The sequence below is a fragment of the Colletotrichum navitas genome (genome assembly GCF_030913465.1).
Source record: "Colletotrichum navitas strain CBS 125086 chromosome Unknown LY79scaffold_23, whole genome shotgun sequence".
In the NCBI taxonomy this organism is placed as follows: domain Eukaryota; kingdom Fungi; phylum Ascomycota; class Sordariomycetes; order Glomerellales; family Glomerellaceae; genus Colletotrichum; species Colletotrichum navitas.
Window position 1 is genome coordinate 321188 of NW_026850569.1, and position 19462 is coordinate 340649.

Sequence of the window (19462 nt, forward strand, 5' to 3'; positions counted from 1 at the left end):
GCCATATTCCGCCAAGAGTGCTCACGGCAGACCGGGAAACCCATGGCGGGTTCACCTCGTTCTCTGGGCCGCTCAGTACCATCGCTGTCCATCACTTCCCCTGCGCGGCAGCAGCAGCACCAGCACCAGCATCAGCAAGAAACGAGGAAACCGAGCGGCGGGATTTTAGCTCGATCCAAACTCTCGGGTTCGTGGCTTGGGGAATCCAAGTACCGGTAGGTGTGGTGCGGGGGAGGAACAGGTGGGAAGGTCGGGGCAAACGAGAAGACGGGTAATCGAGTTTATTTTGAACAGATTGGGGCTTTCTCGAACCCGGCTAGCAGGGGTATGCTTCACAGTCTGTTGGCATTGGCGATTGTTACACAAGTCAGCAGCTCGCTCATGGAGCTACCTCGTCAAGTATAGGCCGGAATGAAAGTCCATATTGCGAGGTTTTTTGCCTACATGAAGTAAATCAAGTTGTGCATACCGCCGATACCGGCTTTCTACAAGAGGCCTTTGTAATTCCCAAGTTGATAAACCGTTGTCGTCAGCGGCTGTTTCGCATGCCACAGGGCCGCCCCTATCGAGCCATATCTGCAACGCATGTATGTGTCCGGCTCATGAAACCCTTTTGGCCTTGGTGTAGTAGGTAAACGGACCTATCCCTTTGGCATGTTACACCTTCTCGGGTCAACTTGACACCAAGCCGTCAACCCTCGGCGGCGGCGGCCGTGTTGTATTGTCTGTCGCCTGACAAGAACGCCGTGCAAGCCCTCTCAACTCCGCATGGTTCCTCGCTTCCGCCACCCCCCCGAAACCGGCCTATAAGTGCAGTGCGCTCGTCACGGGTAGCGCCTACGCCACGAGTCCCACCAGCTTCCGTCCAGTCATCGGGCCCGCCGCACTACTCGTGTGTAGCCCGACGATCCCATGTTCCATCCCGTGCCGGCCCAGACACGAGGTGAACTCGCTGTCGGCCGGCAGCTCGCACCAGTAGTTGTATTATGTAGGTAGCATAACCAAGAGCTGAGGCTTGTTTGAGAGGCTGTCGGCCAATGGCATTGAAAGGCTCTTTTCGGTACCAGCCCAGGCTACTCTTCGTCTGATCAGCGGGTGCGAACCGAAGAGCCCCCCCTCTTCTCAACTGGCGCCGCAAGGGGGTGGCGGTGACGGAGACTTTTCGTCTTGAAATTCTGCACCCTAAACGGACACCACGTTGGCGGTGACAAGGGGAGGGGGCAGCCGAGTCAGCTCAGGGGTGTTTTATTGTATGAGAGAACGACAGGCACTATCGGCATATAGACATGATACATATACTCATGTTCCAGTCAATCTTCCACAGACGGACACCAAAGGTGTTGTGAATTGTCTGGCCGATTGGCCCACCCAGGCCCTTCATGAATCCCGCCTATCTCACATACCGAAGCGATCTTGAGTGCCAATGTCTTCCCGCTTCCTCAACGACGGTTCCACATGTGGAAGTCTGTCCAACCCGGCCGGTTGGCCCAATGGCAAGGCGTCTGACTACGACTCCCGGATCTCCAACTCGAGATCGGAGGTTATGCAATCAGGAGATTCTGGGTTCGACCCCCAGGCTGGTCAAAATCTTTTGCATGTATATGCTTTACATGCCATACTTTTTTTGGCTTACTCATTGTTTGTGTTCCATATCGCTAAAGCTGGGTTTTTACTGCGTATCCGACGTGTTTGTTACGATGTAATATTATTCTAGCACCTAGCGTATAACTATACTTGCAGTAAAGAACGCCGAAATTAAATAAAGTACTCTTTCCCCCTGCACTACTTACTAAACGCATGACTTACTTGAGATAATGGATCAGGAAATATAGTATGGTATGGCGTAGAGCCGTTGTTAGGACATGATTAGCATGGGTTCTCTGTACTATATATAGAGTTCCACTCTATTAGAACTTTTCGACAGCGAACTGTCAACATTCATTCAATGCAAATCATCTAAGCCAAAAGAGCACAAGGAAGTATTACATAGATTATCGGATACTATACGCAGGCGGGGGTATCTTCTCACTAACTTTCCAATCTCATAGACATCCGGAACTATCTTTGAGGGTCGCAAGCCCAAGCGTAGACGGACGGGGGACACTCAGCATACGTTCATTGCCCTCGCGTTCAAGTCCTATCGTCGGGGGTGACAGGGTACTTGTCATCGCCGTAGGTAGAATTCAATGTCACCGAGCCCACAACGTCGCCGGATTCCAACCGGATGGAAGTGTCGAGCTCGCCCCTGGCCAGCATGTCCCGCGTCAAAACGAGCTGCCTCGAACCGCGAATCCACGTGCCGTACCCGCCGTAGCCGGTGCGCTGGCCGAAACACAGGTTCACGCCCTTGCCGTCAACCGCGACGTCGCCGACCTTGCCTTTCCACTTGGTGCACCAACTGTTGCCGTGGTCGTGGCCGCTGAAGACGCCAGTCATCCCGGGGCTCTCGGCGACCGCCTGCATGAACGCGACGTCCTGGCCGCCGTAGTCGCAGCTGTTCTTCTGGCTGCCGTCTTTGCACCAGCCCTCGGCCTGGTGTGACAGCGGGCTGTCGTCGTTGATGCCGGGGTTCTTCTCTGGGTCGATCCCTCGCGATTGGATGGCCTTGGAGGCTTTGGGCGGGATGTGCACAAAGGCGACGCCGGGAATGTCCTTGTTATGCTGCTTGTTGAGGTCCGAGTTCTTCGACTTGAACCAGTCGACCACGCTCTCGTCCACCCAGTTTTGCTGTCCGACCAACGCCGTAGAGCCGTCGGGCTTGGTCTGCATGTACTGAAAGCCGCCTCTGCTGTCGAAGAACCAGAGAATCACCTCGGGCGTGCAATCGTCCTTGACGCAGTCGGAGGCGTAGACCGGGAGGTAATAGTTGGAGACGCCCGAGTTGCCGTCGGAGAGCATCCTTTGCGTACGGGAGTTGGGCCATTGTTTCTCTCTCGCAAGAATGTCGCTTCCTGTCAAGTTCAGTTGGTAGTCGTGGTTGCCATAGGTGCTGGCCCAGGGGAGGCCGCGGTCGACCATTGGTTTGACAAGCTGGTCGAGGACAAACGTGGCGTTTTCCAAGTATGCGTTGTCGCCGGTAATCAGGTCGCCGTTCAACACCACCAGGTCCGGCTTGGCATCATCGAGCACCTTGTTGATAACTTTGACAGTCTTGACGTCCGCCGCAGGTCCCCATGCCTCCCAGGCATCTACAAAGACGTATTGTCAGTATCGAGTCCCATCTGGGTCGGAACCGCCCCCGAGAAAGTGACACTCTTACTCTCTCCAAAGTGAAGGTCCTCAAAGATGGATATTTTGAAAGTGCCATCGTTGCTAAAGCTCAACGGCCCTGAAGCTTTGTTATTGCTCTGCCGCCGACACAATGCCGGAAACTGGTCTGAAAGCCCCGTTATAGAGACCGCAAGCATGCAAAATCTGGCTACAACTTCGGCTGCCATTTTTTATATAGAAGCACTATGGAGCGTATTGCAGATCCAACGCGTAGCACTCAACTGTTTTTTCTCAAGTAACGCGCACTTATATACGAAGCCATCATCCGAAGTCCAACAGTGGCTCAGCCGATGCGCTTTGGGACATCGTTTCATGACTGCGTCTAAGAGACTGCAGAACACAGTGAACGTGCACTTTCACGTAGGGAAGATAGGGATATAGAGGATTTCCACTTATCGTCGCGAGTTATGGAAAAGAATATGGACAAGCAACCGACGCAAGCGGCAAAGATAGGATCGACGTAAATGCCAACGGGGCTCTGCAAAACGAGAAGCTAGCTAGCTGTTTGGCGGCAGCCGGGGCATCGCTTACGCATCGCCTATTACTCCATGTCAAGACGCACGCTAGGCCAGAGAACTCGAATCATCTGTGCGGTGATCACGGGCCATGCTCTGTCATTCTTCTAGTATTTGATGGCTGCGCCCGGATGGGGGCTCATGTTGCTTCCCCCAGCAGTAATTAAAGTTGTTCACTGATGAGCGTGACACCAGAAGGAAGTGGTGCATCAATTGAATATTGTGTGACGTATTTGATCTGGCTCCCTGCAAAGCTTTGGGTGTGGACTGATATGTTCAAGTGCTACCATGGATCCATTGCCACATGCTTTGAGAGTCTTACACAGCATCTGTCGTCTGGCTTCCTACTTTCTTCTCCAAGTTTAACATGGTGAATGCCAAGCTGGACAAGGTGTATGTGAGTATGAGAGAACATCGCCTTCGACATGGTAAACTATATGCCTGCGAATATGGGGGAAGGTCGTTATCTCTGGTAACTCATCATCATAACCCTTAGTTACCCGTCGGATGTATGCCCTGCTGTAACTGAGATTGTCCCAAGCAACCTGGGCGCCAGATGTAGTCGATGTGTACTCATTGCCCGGCTCAGAACAAGTCCTATGGATCAAACTTATTACCACAGTTGGAAAGAAGAATGCAAGAGTTTGATAAATTGGATCTCGAATTGCAGACAGATACCTCAACCCTAGATACCTGAGTGCCACCTATCTACAAACTATCTGCACATCCAGGTCTGGTCGAAGTAGTGTTCTTGAAGTATGCAGTCAGAATAATATTCAGTGCAACTCAGAAAACCCAGCGACAATGCTGCTCAGGGCCGAAAGTTACTGCGTCATGGAATTTTATGCCTATTAGCCAAAAAGCACGAATTTGGGCTGTCAAGAGCCAAATATGAGTCTAGTTTTGGCTGTATAATACCGACTTGAAGCCATGCTGTTACGCTGTTCCGCATCAGCTAGAACTGAACTAACTTGGTATCCGTTGCAACATCGAGATAGGATTCGGTTGAATTGGTGATTTTCCTGACGGATCTTCAAACCTGAGGCTTGGAAGAAGCCAGCTAGTCTCTCGCGTCACCTGATCAACCTAGTGCTTATGACCAATGCTGACAGCATCCGATATAATAAGCCGTCTATCGAAAATCTTGTCCCGAACGTCCCGGAGACAACCAAGACGGAGGAAGATGCGTTTCTCATCTTATACCAAAGCAGGTGGCATCTTCGCCTTTATGGCGCAGGCTACCCCAACAGCGCCGGAGAAATCATGTCCGGTTGAGAAGCGCACGACGCAAGAGGTCATCGATAAGCTCGGCTTGATCCCAAACGAAGAGAAGGGATGTTTCATAGAATCTTTTAGGGACCCGGAAGCGAGTAACAATCGATCCCTTAGCACGGCCATCTACTACCTCCTGGAAGGTTCTGCCGGCCCCTCGATTTGGCACCGCGTCGACGCCGCCGAGGTGTGGCACTACTACGCAGGAGCACCTCTTACTCTCTCTCTGTCCCACGATGATGGAGAGCCACTGAAGAATGTCATGCTCGGGCCCGATATTTTCGGAGATCAGCGGCCGCAGATAGTGATCGCAAAGGACCAGTGGCAGAGGGCACACAGCCATGGATCTTGGACTCTGGTCGGAACTACTGGTAAGGAGATAGAATCTTCTGTTTACGTGTATCGAAGAGACTGATAAAGGTTTGCAGTTGCCCCTGGCTTTATACCGGAGGGCGTTGAACTGGCAGGCCCAAACTGGATGCCAAACGGGGCATGAAGTTGAGCTTCAACAGTACTAGTGCAGATGTTGCATGATAGAGCCAAGGAAAAGCGGCTTCTTCTGCAAGGGTCCACAGCAAGGAATAGTCGTAGTCGGCCAGCGAGGTGAGCCTGACGTTCGTGCGAGACATGAACCGGCAGAGATGATGGATGCTGGCAGCATGCGACCAAGCAAAGGAACATGTCAAGGGTATTTACATATGGCCTGAGGAATGCTTGATTTCTAGATTTGTTAATCAATATTCACAAGTCACCATAAAGCTTGGCATCGGCTTCTAGTCAAATGATCGTGCTCTAAGAGACTCCGTTATTTTTGGAGGCGCGGCGAGTCTACTCACAGATCGTCGACACAATCGACAGCACGTGGCGCAAACGCTCCCAACCCGAGAAAGATTTCAATACATTTAAAGTTTGTCGCGACATGTTCTTCATGGAAGACACTGAATTGACAATCCTGTAATTCCGCATCGCACACGCATTGAGATTAGCCATAAATGCACGGCTCATGAGCTAAAATAGAAAGCCAAGTATTATCTCTATGACCACTAAGAACAGGCATCTAAAGAACCGCCAGTGCTACCCATGTTGATTCGGCGACTCCGTAAGTTGAGGATGCATGTAAGTGTTTTGAATTGATTGGGCTCGGAGACTGTTGTACATCGAGAAGCGTCATAGTAACAGAGTTCGGTGGCGGCCTTTCAACGCAATGGCCATCATCACAATGAAATTGTTTGGTCATGCAAAGCTCGATATCCGGCTAAAGTATTCAATCCTCGATATTGACTAAAAAAAATAGGGTATTCTAAGTTTTATTATCTCATCCCATTCATAACTCATCCCACGCAGCTAACCCATGCAGCCATTATTTCCCGCGTATCCATCTGAATAGATCGCCCTTTATCCTATGTCGCACGTGCTGGTTGAAGCCGTAGGTGATGGCGTTTGCGAAGCCAATGTACTGACTTGAGCTTTGCAATGCTTGCAGAACCCTGCTTTGCGAGCTGTTTCCCGACGCCTCCAATAATCTGTTGACGAGGCCGGGGATCCAGAGCACCACATACATGATCGGGTACGCGTTGAGAAACATCATACGCTTGATTTCGCGCTCGACCCTTCTCGTTCCTCTCCGGGCGGGAAAGTCGCTCATCATCGTGACGGTCACGTTTGGATACGCCGGCTTGCTCTGTCCGTCTTGGAGGCCGGGGCTCAGAGGGAAATCTCGCGAGCGAAGATCTTGAGGGGCCGGTAGATGCCACGATACAGTAGAGTCTCTGCTTGTGTTGAGCTTGTTGCTGGGGCCGAAACTGAATGAACTCTTGCCGTAGCGAGAAAATCGTGTTGCCACGGGAGGCGGCATGTCTTGGTGGAGATGAGATGGCCCGCCGGCAGCACTTCGGTACAGTTTGTCCTCCTGCTCCAAATACGAGAACCTCGCCTCGGAGGCTTGGGTCATATCAAGGTCGTTATTATCGAAACGCGAGATTCTTGATGACATCTTTCGTTTCGGCTCTTCTTCCGGTTTGTCGTCAAGGAAGTGCATGGTTCCAGCTGAAACTGACGGCCTCGTATGACGCCCCGCCTTATCATCTTCGTTGCTGACAACGCTAAGTTTTCTGAATGCTTGAGCTGGAGAATGTGGAATCGTCGGGGTCCGTGGGGTAAGTGGTGGTTCGTTGACGAGCGGTTTCAGTCGTTCAAACTCGTCCATCTCCAAATCTGGCCCTTGAATAACCTTGAAACCCTGCTTCTTGCGGATTGTCGACGTAACAGCGTTGCTGGTCGAGTTGCCGCTATCGTATATCCCCTCGGATGTAGACACCATGGAACGGAAGTGTCGGCCGAGGAACCACCAAACATACATATAGATAATGATCGTGGTAAAGATTATCCCGAAACGCCAGCCGTGAGCCAATCCGTATCGAAGATCGGTTCGGTCTTGTGTTATCCAGCACCAGTTCCCACTGACGGGCTTTATAGTGTCCATTACGGTCGCTGTTACGCTCGTGGTAATGGGAACAATCCAAATAGAGAGGCAGATGATGACCTTTCTGAAGGTTGACGAATCCGGCATATATGTCTTTCGAGTAATTGTGAGGAAGGTAACCACGGCGATGGCGAGTATGGAGAAATCAGATGCCTGTACCGAGAGCTGGCCGATCATCCCGTTCATTATACATGCTGGTCCGGGCCGTAGTTCTTTGTTCTTTATGTAGATGATGCCGGATATGCTGTTGTCAAGAGAGTTTATGAACTCTTTCGACGGTTGTTAGCTCGACACTTACCAGAAGACACTGAGGAGAGGCTTACCCGCCAACGTCAGATTCAGAACGAGGGCATGACGAAATGAACGTTGTTGGTCATGGTAGAAAATGAAAGATATTAAGACACCTGATGTTGCTAGGAATGACAGAAGACTACCCGTGAGGGTGACGGCTGCGACTCCCGCATCAAAAACCATTGTGTGAACCCGCACGCCAGTGATGTTGGTTGGTAGCACGCGGCGACCTCGTGGTCGAGGAGGGGGGGGGATGGGCCACATCTTGTACCACAGTATGTACGAAGTACCAAAGCTGTCCACTCGGCCCCCAGAACATGAACTGACCAGTGTTGGCGTCCGTAACATGGCCGGCGTCACAGGGATGATGTGCGAGTCATGGAGTTCTTGAGTCCTTGCAGAGCGTGGGTCTCCCTACCTTGTGCATTCTATTTAGGTACTGCGCGATTAGCGTCCGTGATGCCATCGGCACCTGGCCAGGCTGGACCATAAAGTCAGATTATATTGCAGTGGTTACCCCCAAAAATGCCTCCCGAAGATGACAAGATGCCACGACTAACATTGGCATAAAAGAGATGCACTACCCGACTTTCCTGATAGAATTGCAACTGAGGCGGATAGCACGCATCGGAGATTTACGAGATGTCACTCAGGTGTCGAGCCTTGATATGGAACAGCCCTCTTCCAGAAGAGAGAACGAGAGAGGGAGAAAGTGGGAGTGAGAGGGTGCTAAGGGATGAAATCCCATGCGTATTAAGACAGGGTCTCCTGCGTTAACACTTGGCATTTTGCAACAACGCGGCCCCCGGCACTCTACCCCACTGTATCGCCCAAGGCCCATAGACATGGCTGTGCTGCACGTGGGATGTGTGTCAGATTCCAGGATCGGTAGCAGACGCAATCCGACCGAGCCGGGCAGACGTGTGCAGAGATGTAAGGATGTCGACTGAATTGGCCCTGTTCGAGTATCATTCGTGTGCCTTAAGGCGGGACCGCCTTGGATACATATCCCAGTGCCGACTGAACTGTCGTCCGAAGTCCGTGGAGCGCGTCTATCGTTAAGTTACCAAGCTTTGGGACCTTCATGTTGGACAGGATCCCCTCGCTTTGCAAGGGCTGCTTGGGTTTGGAGATTCTTCGGATGCTTTGACACCGGCCATGCGGTCAGACCGCCCGCGTATTGAAGGTACATTTGAGCTCGGTCACGCACTCGATGATTGTTGCACTGCAAAGCCGGTGGACGGTGGCCTGCCGTGAAGACATGTGGTGTCCCGCCGGACCATCCGCAATGGGTCACTTGGCGTATGTCTGAGCTCGGGGCCCCGATGAGCCTCGGTCGTAGACTTTGTCATCGTTGCACTGCAAGGCTGGTCGGCGGCGACGTGCCGTAAACATAGTAGTAGATCGTGCCACGCCGAGGCTTGCCTGATGTGGCGGAAGAAACCCAAATATTCAGAGCATGTGGAGAGATGCTACTTCAACGGCGGGGGGGCGACAACGGCTCAATCCCTGAATATCGACAAGAATCCCCTTGCTTGTCTACAAGCACAGGATAAGGTTGCTGATTAAGGCTAGGTCCAGAAAGCGAAAAGCAGACACTCGCAGCGAAGAGTCCACCTATGGAGTCTACACTCGGACACTTTTGTCCCAAGCCAGACTTTGAGCCTGAACGAAGGAGAGTCTCTGGTGGACTGCAAATGGATCAGCGTCTCAATGGCCGCCAGTGTTGCTTCGTACCCGTAGAAAACGCACGACCTCCAACCATGTCCATGGTAATAACATTGACTGCCTATCCATGCAAGCAGTCGTTCGTTCCACCGTCGTCGACGAATAGAAAGCAAGAGTTCCGGGCCCTGCTCATGCGCTTTTCCACTGGCGGAGGTCCTCATCCTTTCCTCCGCATCGATAAGCAGGTTCCCGCTCTGCATGTCACTTCGGCTGCAACGATGATGCTTTTATTTCCATCCACTATAGCCAGACGCGCGGGACCCGAAGCAAGCCAAAACCCAGCCGACAAGCCCGTTTCCTGCCGACAGGACTGCCAAAGGCGCTTGGCGCTCATTACTAACTACTCCTAATCTAGTTGGCCTCATGCTAATGTAACCACAAGGTTTGGCTCGGAAGAAGAAGAAGAAGAAGAAAAAAACCGCACGATCTGAATTGTCAGCAGATTCCACTATTGGGCTCGTGCGCACAATCCGAGGTGAAAACTCGAAAGGCCGTTTTGTCCGTTATGGAGAGACCACCATCGCTCTGGACCGCGATCACGAATCGCAAGGAAGCAATCGACAGAGGGGCGAGAATACTGCGGGGAAAAGCACAAAGCACCCCGTGTGACAGGCTCGGCGGGCTGCGCTGAAGGTCCCGCATATTTCATGAGTCGCCGGAGTATGGGATATCACCCGACTGCCGAGCCGAAACAAGCGACTCGTCAAGCATTACCGCTGCTGGAACAACCAACATCGGAGGCTGTGGCTGTGGCTGTGGGAAAAGCGGCGGCCTGGTATCCGTCACAGCCCCCTGAAATGAGGGTAGGACTTCCACATCTGGATACAGTCTGCTTCACAAGGCCTCACCCTCACTTTGTGTATTGTTGATGAGTGTTACAGTGTTGAAGATCAATCATATACGCCTCCTTGTTCATAATGATGGCGAGCGTGGCATCGCACAGAGTGATCAGAATGCCAAACCCTGAATACGTATTGATCATGCTGACTCTCGCGAGTCTGCATAAAAGTTTTCTGCACTGAGTCGGGGGGGTGTTCACACTTGACACGAGAGGATTGCAGTATCTGATAGAATGGCACACGAGACTTTTGGTCACGAGTAATTCATCAGCTGCCTGATCAGCGAAAGTCAAGGCGACAATCTCTTTAAACGCAATGCCAATATGAGAGAGTCTTGGGTAAATGATACTTTTCTTGGCTTTTAGATGCGGAGAACTGGGCTCTCCTTGGATATTCCATACTCTGGTGTCGCTCCGCGTCAATTCTGCTGAGTTGGACTCGAGCTAGCGCGCTTATGTACCAGTCTCGTCGAATTCCCAGCCTGCGTTCAAGTTTTGAGTTTTGTCGGAAGTGTGAATGCGAATGGTTCCCCACAAGGTAGGATCTGGACTAAGGCGTATCGTGCAGGTTACAGATGGGTTCGACAATGCCATTTCGCAAGGTTATGCCAAGTTACAAAGGATATTAGCGTAGCCGTCAAATTACAGAGGACAACAGTGACTTAGGTACCTTTCGTACTTTGACAGGTAAACTAGTGTCGCCTGGGTTGTTTCTCTCTCTATCTGTCTTTTCTTTTCTTATTTTTCTGTATATTCTTTCATTCATTCTTTCTTTCTTTCTTCTTCTTATTTTCTATTGCGATACGCCGCTGCCCTCTCCTGCTAATCCGCAGCCCCTACTAACACGTTAATCCCGAGCATATTTCTATTACTAACCTAAGCTTTACCTAATAAGCCCTATGTGCAAGCTTGTTTCCATTGGGGGGGTTGGTAAAGTTTTTTTATAGACTCAAGGAAATTAGGATATTGGTAAGAGAAGTGTGAGATAGAATTCAGAATTGTTAAGAATTGTAAAATATTTGGCGGCGGGGTACTACAGCCTTTTTTCTTTATGGGGCCGGTTCATTTGTGTTCTTCCCGTCCAATGGCTCTGTATATTTTTAAATTGGGTTTTGCCGCTTCTCGGTCCACCCCTAATCCAGCTTTAGAACCCACTTACCTTTGAGCTGTCAAGTTGACATTAGTGACAGATTGACTTTTGGAAGGGTTACAACAGCTTACCTGACCTGCGTACATGGTCTGAACGAGGTCTTGAATGTCTTCAAGCCTTCCCACTTGGACTTTTGGTACTACAGCACGGCGCCTCACGAACTCCAACGCCTCAAGTATATCCGCTCGGGTCCCAACAGATGAGCTCATTATTTTCCATCCCTTGGCGATGAGCCAGAGAGGGTTGAATGTGACCCTAGCCTCAGCCGACAGAATACCCACGCACATCAGCGTACCGAAGGGAGCCAGCAACTCGTATGCCTCCTGATATGCGGCTGTTGCCGTGGCCGTGACGACCACCGCCTTTGCACCATGTCCTCCTGTCGCTTGCCTTATTTTCTCACCCAAAGTGCCCGACGTGGTGACATCGATGTAATGTTCAGCCCCCTGGGCTTTACAAATCTCACCCTTTTCAGGGCCGGCGTCAACAGCAATCACACGATAGCCCATGGCGTGGGCGTAAGCCACCGCCAGGGAGCCGACACCACCACCCGCTCCTGAGATAGCAAACCATTGGCCCGGGGTGACGTTGCACCCCTTGATGGCCTTGTATGCAGTTACGCCACCACACAAGATCGGGGCAACCTCTTCGTCAGGCAACCCGTCAAACTGCGACGGAAGCCGGGCTAAGTAATGAAGCGGAACGAGCGTATATTGGGCGAATGTCCCGTCGTAAGCCTTGCCTGAGTGGGGCATTTTTTCGCATCGCGTTTCTCCCTCGTTGACGAGATCGACGCAAGTCTCGCATGTGCTGCAGATATCACGAATCCAAGCCACCCCGACTCGCTGTCCAACCTGGACCGATTGGTCGAGAGCGGCGACGTTGGAACCCAATGCTGCAATGCGGCCAACTCCCTCGTGTCCAAGGATGTTGCCAACCGGCCCGAAATGGCCCATGGCCATTCCCAAGTCGGATCCGCAAAGACCCGTGGCTGAAAGACGTACGAGGACTTCATTGGCGCTCGGAACCGGACGCGGCTCGTCGCGCACTGAGAACGTGGGCTTCTCGTCCGCTCTCTGGGGTGACTACAGAAACGGATATTCGTCATTCGTCACATAAAATCAATATACGGATACCAACTTACTGTCAAAACTGCGGCCTTGTGCGTGTCCATGTTCGTACGTAAATATGATTTCAAAAGAGATCCAATAAATACCGCAGCGTTGCTATGAGTAAATTGGCAGAACGGCCTCCGTTATTTATCATCTAACCTATGCAGTCGTAGGTATTTCCCCGCCCTTATTAGGCTTGCTGTTCCGGAAACCTATACCCGACTTGCCATTGGTTCCCCTCACCTGGAGACTGAGGGCAACACTTGCTTCGTGCGAACGTGCACGCGATGGTCCGCTCCCACACGATCCCCTACGTCATACAACAGCAGGCCGAGCATCACATTAGAGCCATAAGGCTGTGTCGTTTTCAGCGGTGAAAGTCCGTCTTCTTTCTCTCTGAAAGTGGTCTAGTACAGTTTACTTCCTAAAGCACATACTCGCACAACTCAGGGAGCTGTATTCTCATGCCCCAAATTTCAATAACGCATGCGACACATACTTGCGTCTGCCCACTACTGCTAGCAATTACCCACCGTTGACTATCTAGATGATTAATAGGCCTAAGGCAACAGTAGGCTGCAACAACGTTAATACAAGTTGTGATGACAAAGGCGGATCCGTAATTGCCACGGCGCAATTACGGCTTATATCACGACACAAGTTCAATCTAAGTTTTAAGTGCGTTAAGAATTTGTATAAAAATAGGTAATTATCTATAAGATCTCTAGTCAAAAGCCCTTTTTCCCTCAGGTACGCAGCCAACATTTAATAATGTAAAGTTTTATGATAGAACTATAATCATGATGTACCATTCTGTTTTGAGCCTGGTGTGAAATAATTTGAGTTTGGGGGTACTTGTGGCTGGTGTTATTAAACATTTCAATTTTTATTGCACGCATTGATCAGGCTCTAAATCACTTGGCCAATACTACCGTTAGTCAACGTCAGCAGCAAGTTTGGTGGCAAGGGTTAGGGTTAGATGGGTAGGTGGGTGGCCAGGCTGGCTGACCGCCTTTCGAAATAGGCCTAGCTGGTGGCCTATGCAGTGTACGAATCTACCGAGAGGATACCCCCTGCATTTGCCACATCTAGATCCCTGTTTCTGCAAGCCCGCTAACCCCTTTTCAGTTGCCCGTGGTCAGTGCGCTGTACGAGTCTGCTGAGAGGATACGGTACATGTGCGTGGCCATCCATTATCCTCACTTAATTATTCGAACGAGGTACGGATACAGCATTCACTTTTGCCAGGATGTTGGACCCAAGGCCTAAGACAACTAATATAGTTGAAAATTTCCATCCTTATAAAATATATTAGACGCATGACTTGTTAAACACTCGGTATGCCCCAGTCAAATTTGTCTTTTAATTTAACCTTCAATTTGGGTAAATTCAAAGGCTACGAGACGAAGGCCGTATCAATTGTAGGCAGTCTGCATGATCATCTTTATCAAGTCCAAGTCTTCGCGGGAATCCATGGCCGAGGTTTTCGGGCTTGTCTTTTTCGTTGCACAAGAATGAAATTCCAAAAACTCAAGAGTGAAAGGGTCCTCGTAGGTCTTCCTGATCGTGCGCTCTTGGTAGCCGTCGCCTCTAGCACTCTCGATCCTCTCTCTGATGGTCATAGTGACGGGAAGACCCTTGACGTACGGGGTGTCGTAATCGACGCGCACAATCTTCTCTCGAGAGTAAATCTCGAGGTGAGCGTCAAACCTGGGCACATCAATGATGCCTGACTCGTACATGACGGGAAAGCCCCGGTACTGGAATAGGACGTTCCAGATTGGCAAGCCGAGGGATGCACCAACAACACGTGAGGGCATACCGACCATCTCGCGCAAAGCCGAGAAATCATGCACACCGAGTCTTTGAAATGAGAGTCAGAAATCGGTGATGATCATACCTGGCAGTGGGTCGGCGGCGAAACTTACCCAGTGAACAACCTAAACATTGTCATTGACTCTGGAGTTGCTGTAACTCCCATTTCGTCAACGAGTGCTGCCTTTACCATGTTTTCTTCGGTCGAACGCATGTCTGCAGCCTCTTCCACGGGATAGTCGGCGTACTTTATTGGGTACGTGCCAGACTGGCCCACGAAAGACCGGTTTTGCCCAATGATATCTGTCCCGCTGTCAGGTACTTTCCCTGCAGATTTGAGTATCGTTTTCAAACATACCTCGGACTCGTATGTAGTCGATTTTGCTCATTTCTCCAACCTCTTTCAGGGCATCTACAAACGCTTCAGCGTATCGTCTCTGGTATCCCACGAAGACTTTCGCCTCCGAAGTCTTCTCTGCGGTGATGATAGCATCAAGGTCGTGGTAGTTCAACGCGAGCGGCTTCTCCACGAACACATATTTGTTGTGCTGGAGAGCCAGTATCGCCTGTGCAGCGTGGAATGCGTTGACGTTGCAGATTACGATGACGTCGGTGTCAGGAGAGGCAATCAACTCTTCAGGGTTCAACGTCGTCTTGGGCGTCCCGCCGGCGACTTTCTTGACACAGTGATCAAGAGCTTGCTGGGACAAATCACAAATGTAAGTGATTTCGTAGTAGCTGGACAAATTGTTCAGCACGAGAATGTGAGACACCTGTGATGAGAATTTATCAATATTGTCTGCCAAGGAGTGAAACGACATGAGAATCGAAACAAACCTGAGCAACCTCTCCCAAGCCAATGATACCGACTTTGAGGACCTTCCTCAGCTTATCATCGTCTGATAGTTCACTCATATTGACGGACACGTAGTTAATCGATTCAAATCTTTGTTCCAAATAGTCTGATCAAAGTTGGAACCAAGTCTTGATAATCTCCTAGTATCAACAGCATATAAATAACTTCTTCAACCATTGAGCAAATCAATTGCACCGCTGGAGCCAAACGCCCCTGGCCCGGGGCCTCGATCATCCAATATCGGTCTGGAACCTGAACTCTCGCCCCCAACCTCGAAGGATTGAGCCGAGCAACCGTACTTATCCGAAGGATCAAAGCAAGCTAAGTCCAGGTGTGATACCACGGCCGAACGGGCCGTCCAATGCTGTCAGAAAATAGACTTGGATGAGTGAGCCCTGCATAGGCTTATATCTGCAAAACCCTTCCAGCCTACGCGTAATGAAAGCTGCATTATCTTGGCGTATACTCCAAGTCTGTCTGTTGTATTTGGCAAGAAGTGCATCCTCCATCTGATAGATCAGTAACATCCACCAATCGCAACATATGTCTCGAATTGGCCGTGGGATTCACAATAACCGGTTTAAGTCGCCGTCCCAAGGGCATTCTGATTGTCAACTTCATGAACCAGGCGGCCCGTCATCGCCGGACCTTGCGGGCGGCGGCGTAACGCCCGGAATGCGGGGAAGGTTGTGAAGAAATAATACGAATCGCCATATTCGACGAATCCTGGCGATTTAGCAAGGAAGATCGGCTGAGAGCACGCTACAATTCAACTCGTATTCCCGCTGTCGACTCTGGCCCTCGAACGAGATGACTGAATGAAAACCGACTTTATGTTACGCCCAACTCTGACAAACAACTCTGTCGCTATTACACATACTTTTTCTTTGCGATGTCCGGTGTCAACGCAACAACTGCGCCGTGGCGCGTCTATCTGTACGGCGCTGGGTCTATTGCGTGGCGACATGGTGTTGCGGCGGAAAGCCTAGGACCCGACGCCCAGCTATTTGCCGCCGACCCCTCGGAAGATGCTCGACAAGCATTGTTGGCCAAGTTCCCCAATGCCACCGTCTACGAGGATGCAGAGGTCATGCTTGCCAGCTCCCCAGGACAAGAGCGCGATATCGTCGTAGTAGCTGTGCCTCCTTACTTGCACCATGCAGCGACGCTCCTTGCTTTTCGGTCCAACCGTCATGTCCTCTGCGAAAAGCCTCTCGCAACATCCGCAACGGAAATGGCCGAGATGCTGGCTGCCAGTGATGCTTCCGGACGCTGTTTTGGGGAGTGCAGCTTTCGCTATCTGGGAAACGGAGCCTTAGACCGCGCCCGTCAGTTGATTGAAACGGGTGGCATTGGCTCCGTTTATCATGCCCGCTTCATCAATCGCCAGCCACGATCCCGCGCAGGAATCGAGTACCAGCCTGCGAGCAGGTGGTTCCTGGAAAAGAAGAAATCTGGCGGGGGCATCGTCTTCGACTGGGGCGTTTACGACTTCACCATGTTCTTCGACGTCCTTCGCCCCGTCGCCGCGACGGTCAATCATGCCTGGTTGGCCACGCCGAAAACCGGTGCCGACCCGTCCGAGCCCGCGATATCCGTCGAGACGCACGCTGGCGCTTCCTTGACATTGACACTCCAGGACGGCGCGGTCATCCCGTTTGATTGGGAACGGGCAAGCGGTTTCCACGGGGACGCCCAGGTTGCGCTGAACGTCGATGGCACGGCTGGAGGTCTGACATGGGAATGGGTCCCGACTTTTGATTACAAGGACGACGTCGACGAGTTGCAAGAGGGCTTTGGTCTCTTGCACTCTGTGGATGTTGATGGAAAGGTCCAGAACAAGGAGGAGAAGTTCCCTGCTTTTGGGTGGGAGGACGCGAACCAACGTCCTTTGCTCTCTTTCGTCGACTTGATCGAAGGTCGTGACAGTGTGGCTCTCTCTAGGAGTAGGCTCGAGTTCAACTTTTCTGTCGTATCAGCCATCTACAAGTGTGCCTCTGAGGGCAAACCGGTTCATGTTCAGCTCAAGTAGAACCATGGCGAGGTAGATGAACAATTAGGAGAATGGTTATGACCATGAAGCTAAGCAATGCCTATATCAACACATGCACGAGCCTCTGCAAACCTTCAGCTTCCAGTTTGCTTGGCTGAGAAAGATCTCGAGACATCCTCAAGCACGCGAAGAATGCTACTTCCAGTGGTATACCATCTAAGTTTAAATCCACCAGAGCAGTTCAGAGGAATGTGTTGAATAGGGCAACGAAAATGTAATCGAGCTCTAACTGGCTTGCGACAAGGTGAACTTCACGACCAAAATTTCAGACACTACAGAAGGTTTATGCATTGAAGAACAAAATTGGTTGCGGGCGTCCCTTTGACTGTATATTCCAACTAGCCATCCTTTGCGGCGACAGAAGCCATCGAATTCCATACTATTTCCCCTTGTACTATGTAAGATGGAAGTTTATGAAGCCTCTTCATCACAGCCTCTCTGCAGACGTCTCCAGTTCTACCTTCTCGTTTCTACGAGGGGCGGCTGCCTCTGCAACTTCCTCATGATCGACTTTATTCTTGGAGTTACGGAATCGGAATTTCGCTTCGTTCCACCGGCCCCCAAAGCCGTGTCCTGGATGCCAGATGCTCAAGCAGAGACATGCAAGTATGATCATAACTCCGTCCAGGACCATGAATTCAACTTCTTGGTTGGCCAACTTCCCGCTGAAACCCTCACTGAGCTCGACGGAGCGGAAGACGGTTCGTACAAACAAACAGGCCGTTGCGCCAAACAGTGCTATCCCAATCGTTAGACATCTCTATGACAAATCATTCTGCATTAAGATTGTGTTGCATACCAATCAAGAACATCTTAAACCGTTTGCTGCTGACCAGGTCGGCGAACTCGGGGTTCCTCATCTCCGGGTTCTTTCTCACGCGCCATAGGAACTCGAGACTGCAGGCCGAAAATGCAAACAGACTAGCGACTTGAATCGACAGGCCTGCGACGAGAATGTTTGTCCCCACGTCGATCTACAGATGAAAAATCGTCAGCATAACCTCTTGGAGATAGTGGTGTTAGGACACCGGATGACAAAAGCGTGTGATATTACCATGTGTGGGTTGTCCAAAGGCGTCGATGCAGCGATGCCTCCGCCGACAGCCTGGACAACAAGACTGACAATATCGCATCCCAAGAAAAACGTCGTGTATGTCCGAGGCTTGATTCGGCTAATGAACGCTCCATGAACGACGACGATTCTTCCGAGAGTCAGGTAGATAGCGGCTGCGATGAACACAGGGCCGATGGTCAGAGTGATGAGGTACCACAGGAAATAGTCCCTGCTGAAGGGGTTTCCATTCAAGAGCACCCGAGCGATGTAGCCGACGATTTCCGTTAGCAGGCCAAGGCAGATGGCAATCATAAAGCTCTTCGTTTTGAGTCTTATGCCAAGATAGACTTGGTAGATTGCGATGACGGCCATGACGGCCAGAAAAAGGGCGTTTCCGGCAATAGTCGGCCTATAGTGAACGAAGCCCCATTGTTCCACGGAGCATGTGTCCAGCGTGCAGACGAACCCTGGAATGTAACCTTCGGGAGCTGACATGATGGGCCAGGTTTGACGGAAACGCGACGTGTTTCGATGGAGACGGCTGGTTGATTGGAGTGAAGGAGGAACATTTCTCGACTGCCTGTATTTAAAGCCATCACCAAGTCAAGAGCTCAAGCACTTGGAAGAAGAAGAAACGAACGGTTCCGGTGAACTGGGAGATCGGGGCCCAGACTTTCTGCGCTCCTCTGCGTGTTGCTTCGTTGAATACCGTCATTGGGCCGCTGTCAAGTCAGAGAAACCGGCTGGGTTCCCCTTGATTCCGGCCGCCCAATCCAAGACTGTAGTGCTTGTATGCAAGTCGCCGTTTCGGAGGGGCGCTTGACTACATTGCTTCAGCCACCGCGGGTGTCGCGGGGTATTTGGCTAAATAGAAGCATCCCCATGGGGTTAAGCCAAGGAATCAACGGATCGTCGTTCCGAAAAGCTTGCCTCCCTTGGCTGCTGCGCCGCCGTGTAAATATGCGAGCTGGCGCATATGCATAAGCGAGCCGCGCCGCTCACTATTATCCCAACAGTACGAACGCC

The 19462-nt window shown here is 51.1% G+C and overlaps 8 protein-coding genes and 1 non-coding gene across 9 annotated transcripts; 3 read left to right on the forward strand and 6 right to left on the reverse strand.

Moving 5' to 3' along the window:
* The first annotated feature begins 1476 nt into the window (after nucleotides 1-1476).
* On the forward strand, nucleotides 1477-1584 carry LY79DRAFT_t104. Its single transcript has one exon. It is a non-coding gene; the product is annotated as a tRNA-Arg (tRNA).
* Nucleotides 1585-2130: 546 nt separating this feature from the next.
* LY79DRAFT_579064 (calcineurin-like phosphoesterase) lies at nucleotides 2131-3437 on the reverse strand (the record flags this gene model as incomplete). The annotated part of the gene is made up of 2 exons (XM_060559999.1): nucleotides 2131-3188; nucleotides 3260-3437. 2 exons carry the CDS (start codon nucleotides 3435-3437, stop codon nucleotides 2131-2133), a joined length of 1236 nt encoding a protein of 411 aa, XP_060415115.1.
* Nucleotides 3438-4152: 715 nt separating this feature from the next.
* On the forward strand, nucleotides 4153-5553 carry LY79DRAFT_589595 (cupin superfamily protein; the record flags this gene model as incomplete). Its single annotated transcript, XM_060561052.1, has 3 exons — nucleotides 4153-4182; nucleotides 5062-5428; nucleotides 5486-5553. The coding sequence occupies 3 exons, from the start codon at nucleotides 4153-4155 to the stop codon at nucleotides 5551-5553; spliced, it is 465 nt and encodes a 154-aa protein (XP_060415116.1).
* Nucleotides 5554-6312: 759 nt separating this feature from the next.
* On the reverse strand, nucleotides 6313-8083 carry LY79DRAFT_172250 (G protein-coupled glucose receptor regulating Gpa2-domain-containing protein). Its single transcript, XM_060551227.1, has 2 exons — nucleotides 7863-8083; nucleotides 6313-7808 (listed from the first exon to the last, which is right to left on the reverse strand). Exons 1-2 carry the CDS (start codon nucleotides 8011-8013, stop codon nucleotides 6418-6420), a joined length of 1542 nt encoding a protein of 513 aa, XP_060415117.1. The 5' UTR covers nucleotides 8014-8083; the 3' UTR covers nucleotides 6313-6417.
* Nucleotides 8084-11048: 2965 nt separating this feature from the next.
* LY79DRAFT_630511 (zinc-binding dehydrogenase) lies at nucleotides 11049-12764 on the reverse strand. The gene is made up of 3 exons (XM_060562166.1): nucleotides 12691-12764; nucleotides 11618-12631; nucleotides 11049-11562 (listed from the first exon to the last, which is right to left on the reverse strand). Exons 1-3 carry the CDS (start codon nucleotides 12718-12720, stop codon nucleotides 11530-11532), a joined length of 1077 nt encoding a protein of 358 aa, XP_060415118.1. The 5' UTR covers nucleotides 12721-12764; the 3' UTR covers nucleotides 11049-11529.
* A 3-nt stretch (nucleotides 12765-12767) lies between these two features.
* On the reverse strand, nucleotides 12768-13486 carry LY79DRAFT_551099 (uncharacterized protein). The gene has a single exon (XM_060557613.1). It carries the CDS (start codon nucleotides 13421-13423, stop codon nucleotides 13202-13204), a length of 222 nt encoding a protein of 73 aa, XP_060415119.1. The 5' UTR covers nucleotides 13424-13486; the 3' UTR covers nucleotides 12768-13201.
* A 587-nt stretch (nucleotides 13487-14073) lies between these two features.
* Nucleotides 14074-15388, reverse strand: LY79DRAFT_589598 (oxidoreductase family protein; the record flags this gene model as incomplete). The annotated part of the gene is made up of 4 exons (XM_060561053.1): nucleotides 14074-14521; nucleotides 14587-14776; nucleotides 14832-15246; nucleotides 15311-15388. 4 exons carry the CDS (start codon nucleotides 15386-15388, stop codon nucleotides 14074-14076), a joined length of 1131 nt encoding a protein of 376 aa, XP_060415120.1.
* Nucleotides 15389-16128: 740 nt separating this feature from the next.
* Nucleotides 16129-17405, forward strand: LY79DRAFT_630512 (oxidoreductase family protein). The gene has a single exon (XM_060562167.1). It carries the CDS (start codon nucleotides 16222-16224, stop codon nucleotides 17359-17361), a length of 1140 nt encoding a protein of 379 aa, XP_060415121.1. The 5' UTR covers nucleotides 16129-16221; the 3' UTR covers nucleotides 17362-17405.
* Nucleotides 17406-17809: 404 nt separating this feature from the next.
* On the reverse strand, nucleotides 17810-18931 carry LY79DRAFT_630516 (RTA1 like protein; the record flags this gene model as incomplete). The annotated part of the gene is made up of 3 exons (XM_060562168.1): nucleotides 17810-18120; nucleotides 18182-18356; nucleotides 18437-18931. 3 exons carry the CDS (start codon nucleotides 18929-18931, stop codon nucleotides 17810-17812), a joined length of 981 nt encoding a protein of 326 aa, XP_060415122.1.
* Between the last annotated feature and the right edge of the window lie 531 nt (nucleotides 18932-19462).

Excerpts from the sequence above, each read along its gene's own strand:
- LY79DRAFT_630512 (XM_060562167.1), top strand. The coding sequence starts at position 16,222 with ATGTCCGGTGTCAACGCAACAACTGCGCCGTGGCGCGTCTATCTGTAC.
- LY79DRAFT_630511 (XM_060562166.1), bottom strand. The coding sequence starts at position 12,720 with ATGGACACGCACAAGGCCGCAGTTTTGACA. Across the intron at positions 12,632-12,690 it reads ACAAGGCCGCAGTTTTGACA|TCACCCCAGAGAGCGGACGA; the intron begins GTAAGTTGGTAT and ends CCGTTTCTGTAG. Across the intron at positions 11,563-11,617 it reads AGACCATGTACGCAGGTCAG|CTCAAAGGTAAGTGGGTTCT; the intron begins GTAAGCTGTTGT and ends TCAACTTGACAG.
- LY79DRAFT_172250 (XM_060551227.1), bottom strand. The coding sequence starts at position 8,013 with ATGGTTTTTGATGCGGGAGTCGCAGCCGTCACCCTCACGGGTAGTCTT. Across the intron at positions 7,809-7,862 it reads TCTGAATCTGACGTTGGCGG|AGTTCATAAACTCTCTTGAC; the intron begins GTAAGCCTCTCC and ends AACCGTCGAAAG.
- LY79DRAFT_551099 (XM_060557613.1), bottom strand. The coding sequence starts at position 13,423 with ATGTTGGCTGCGTACCTGAGGGAAAAAGGGCTTTTGACTAGAGATCTT.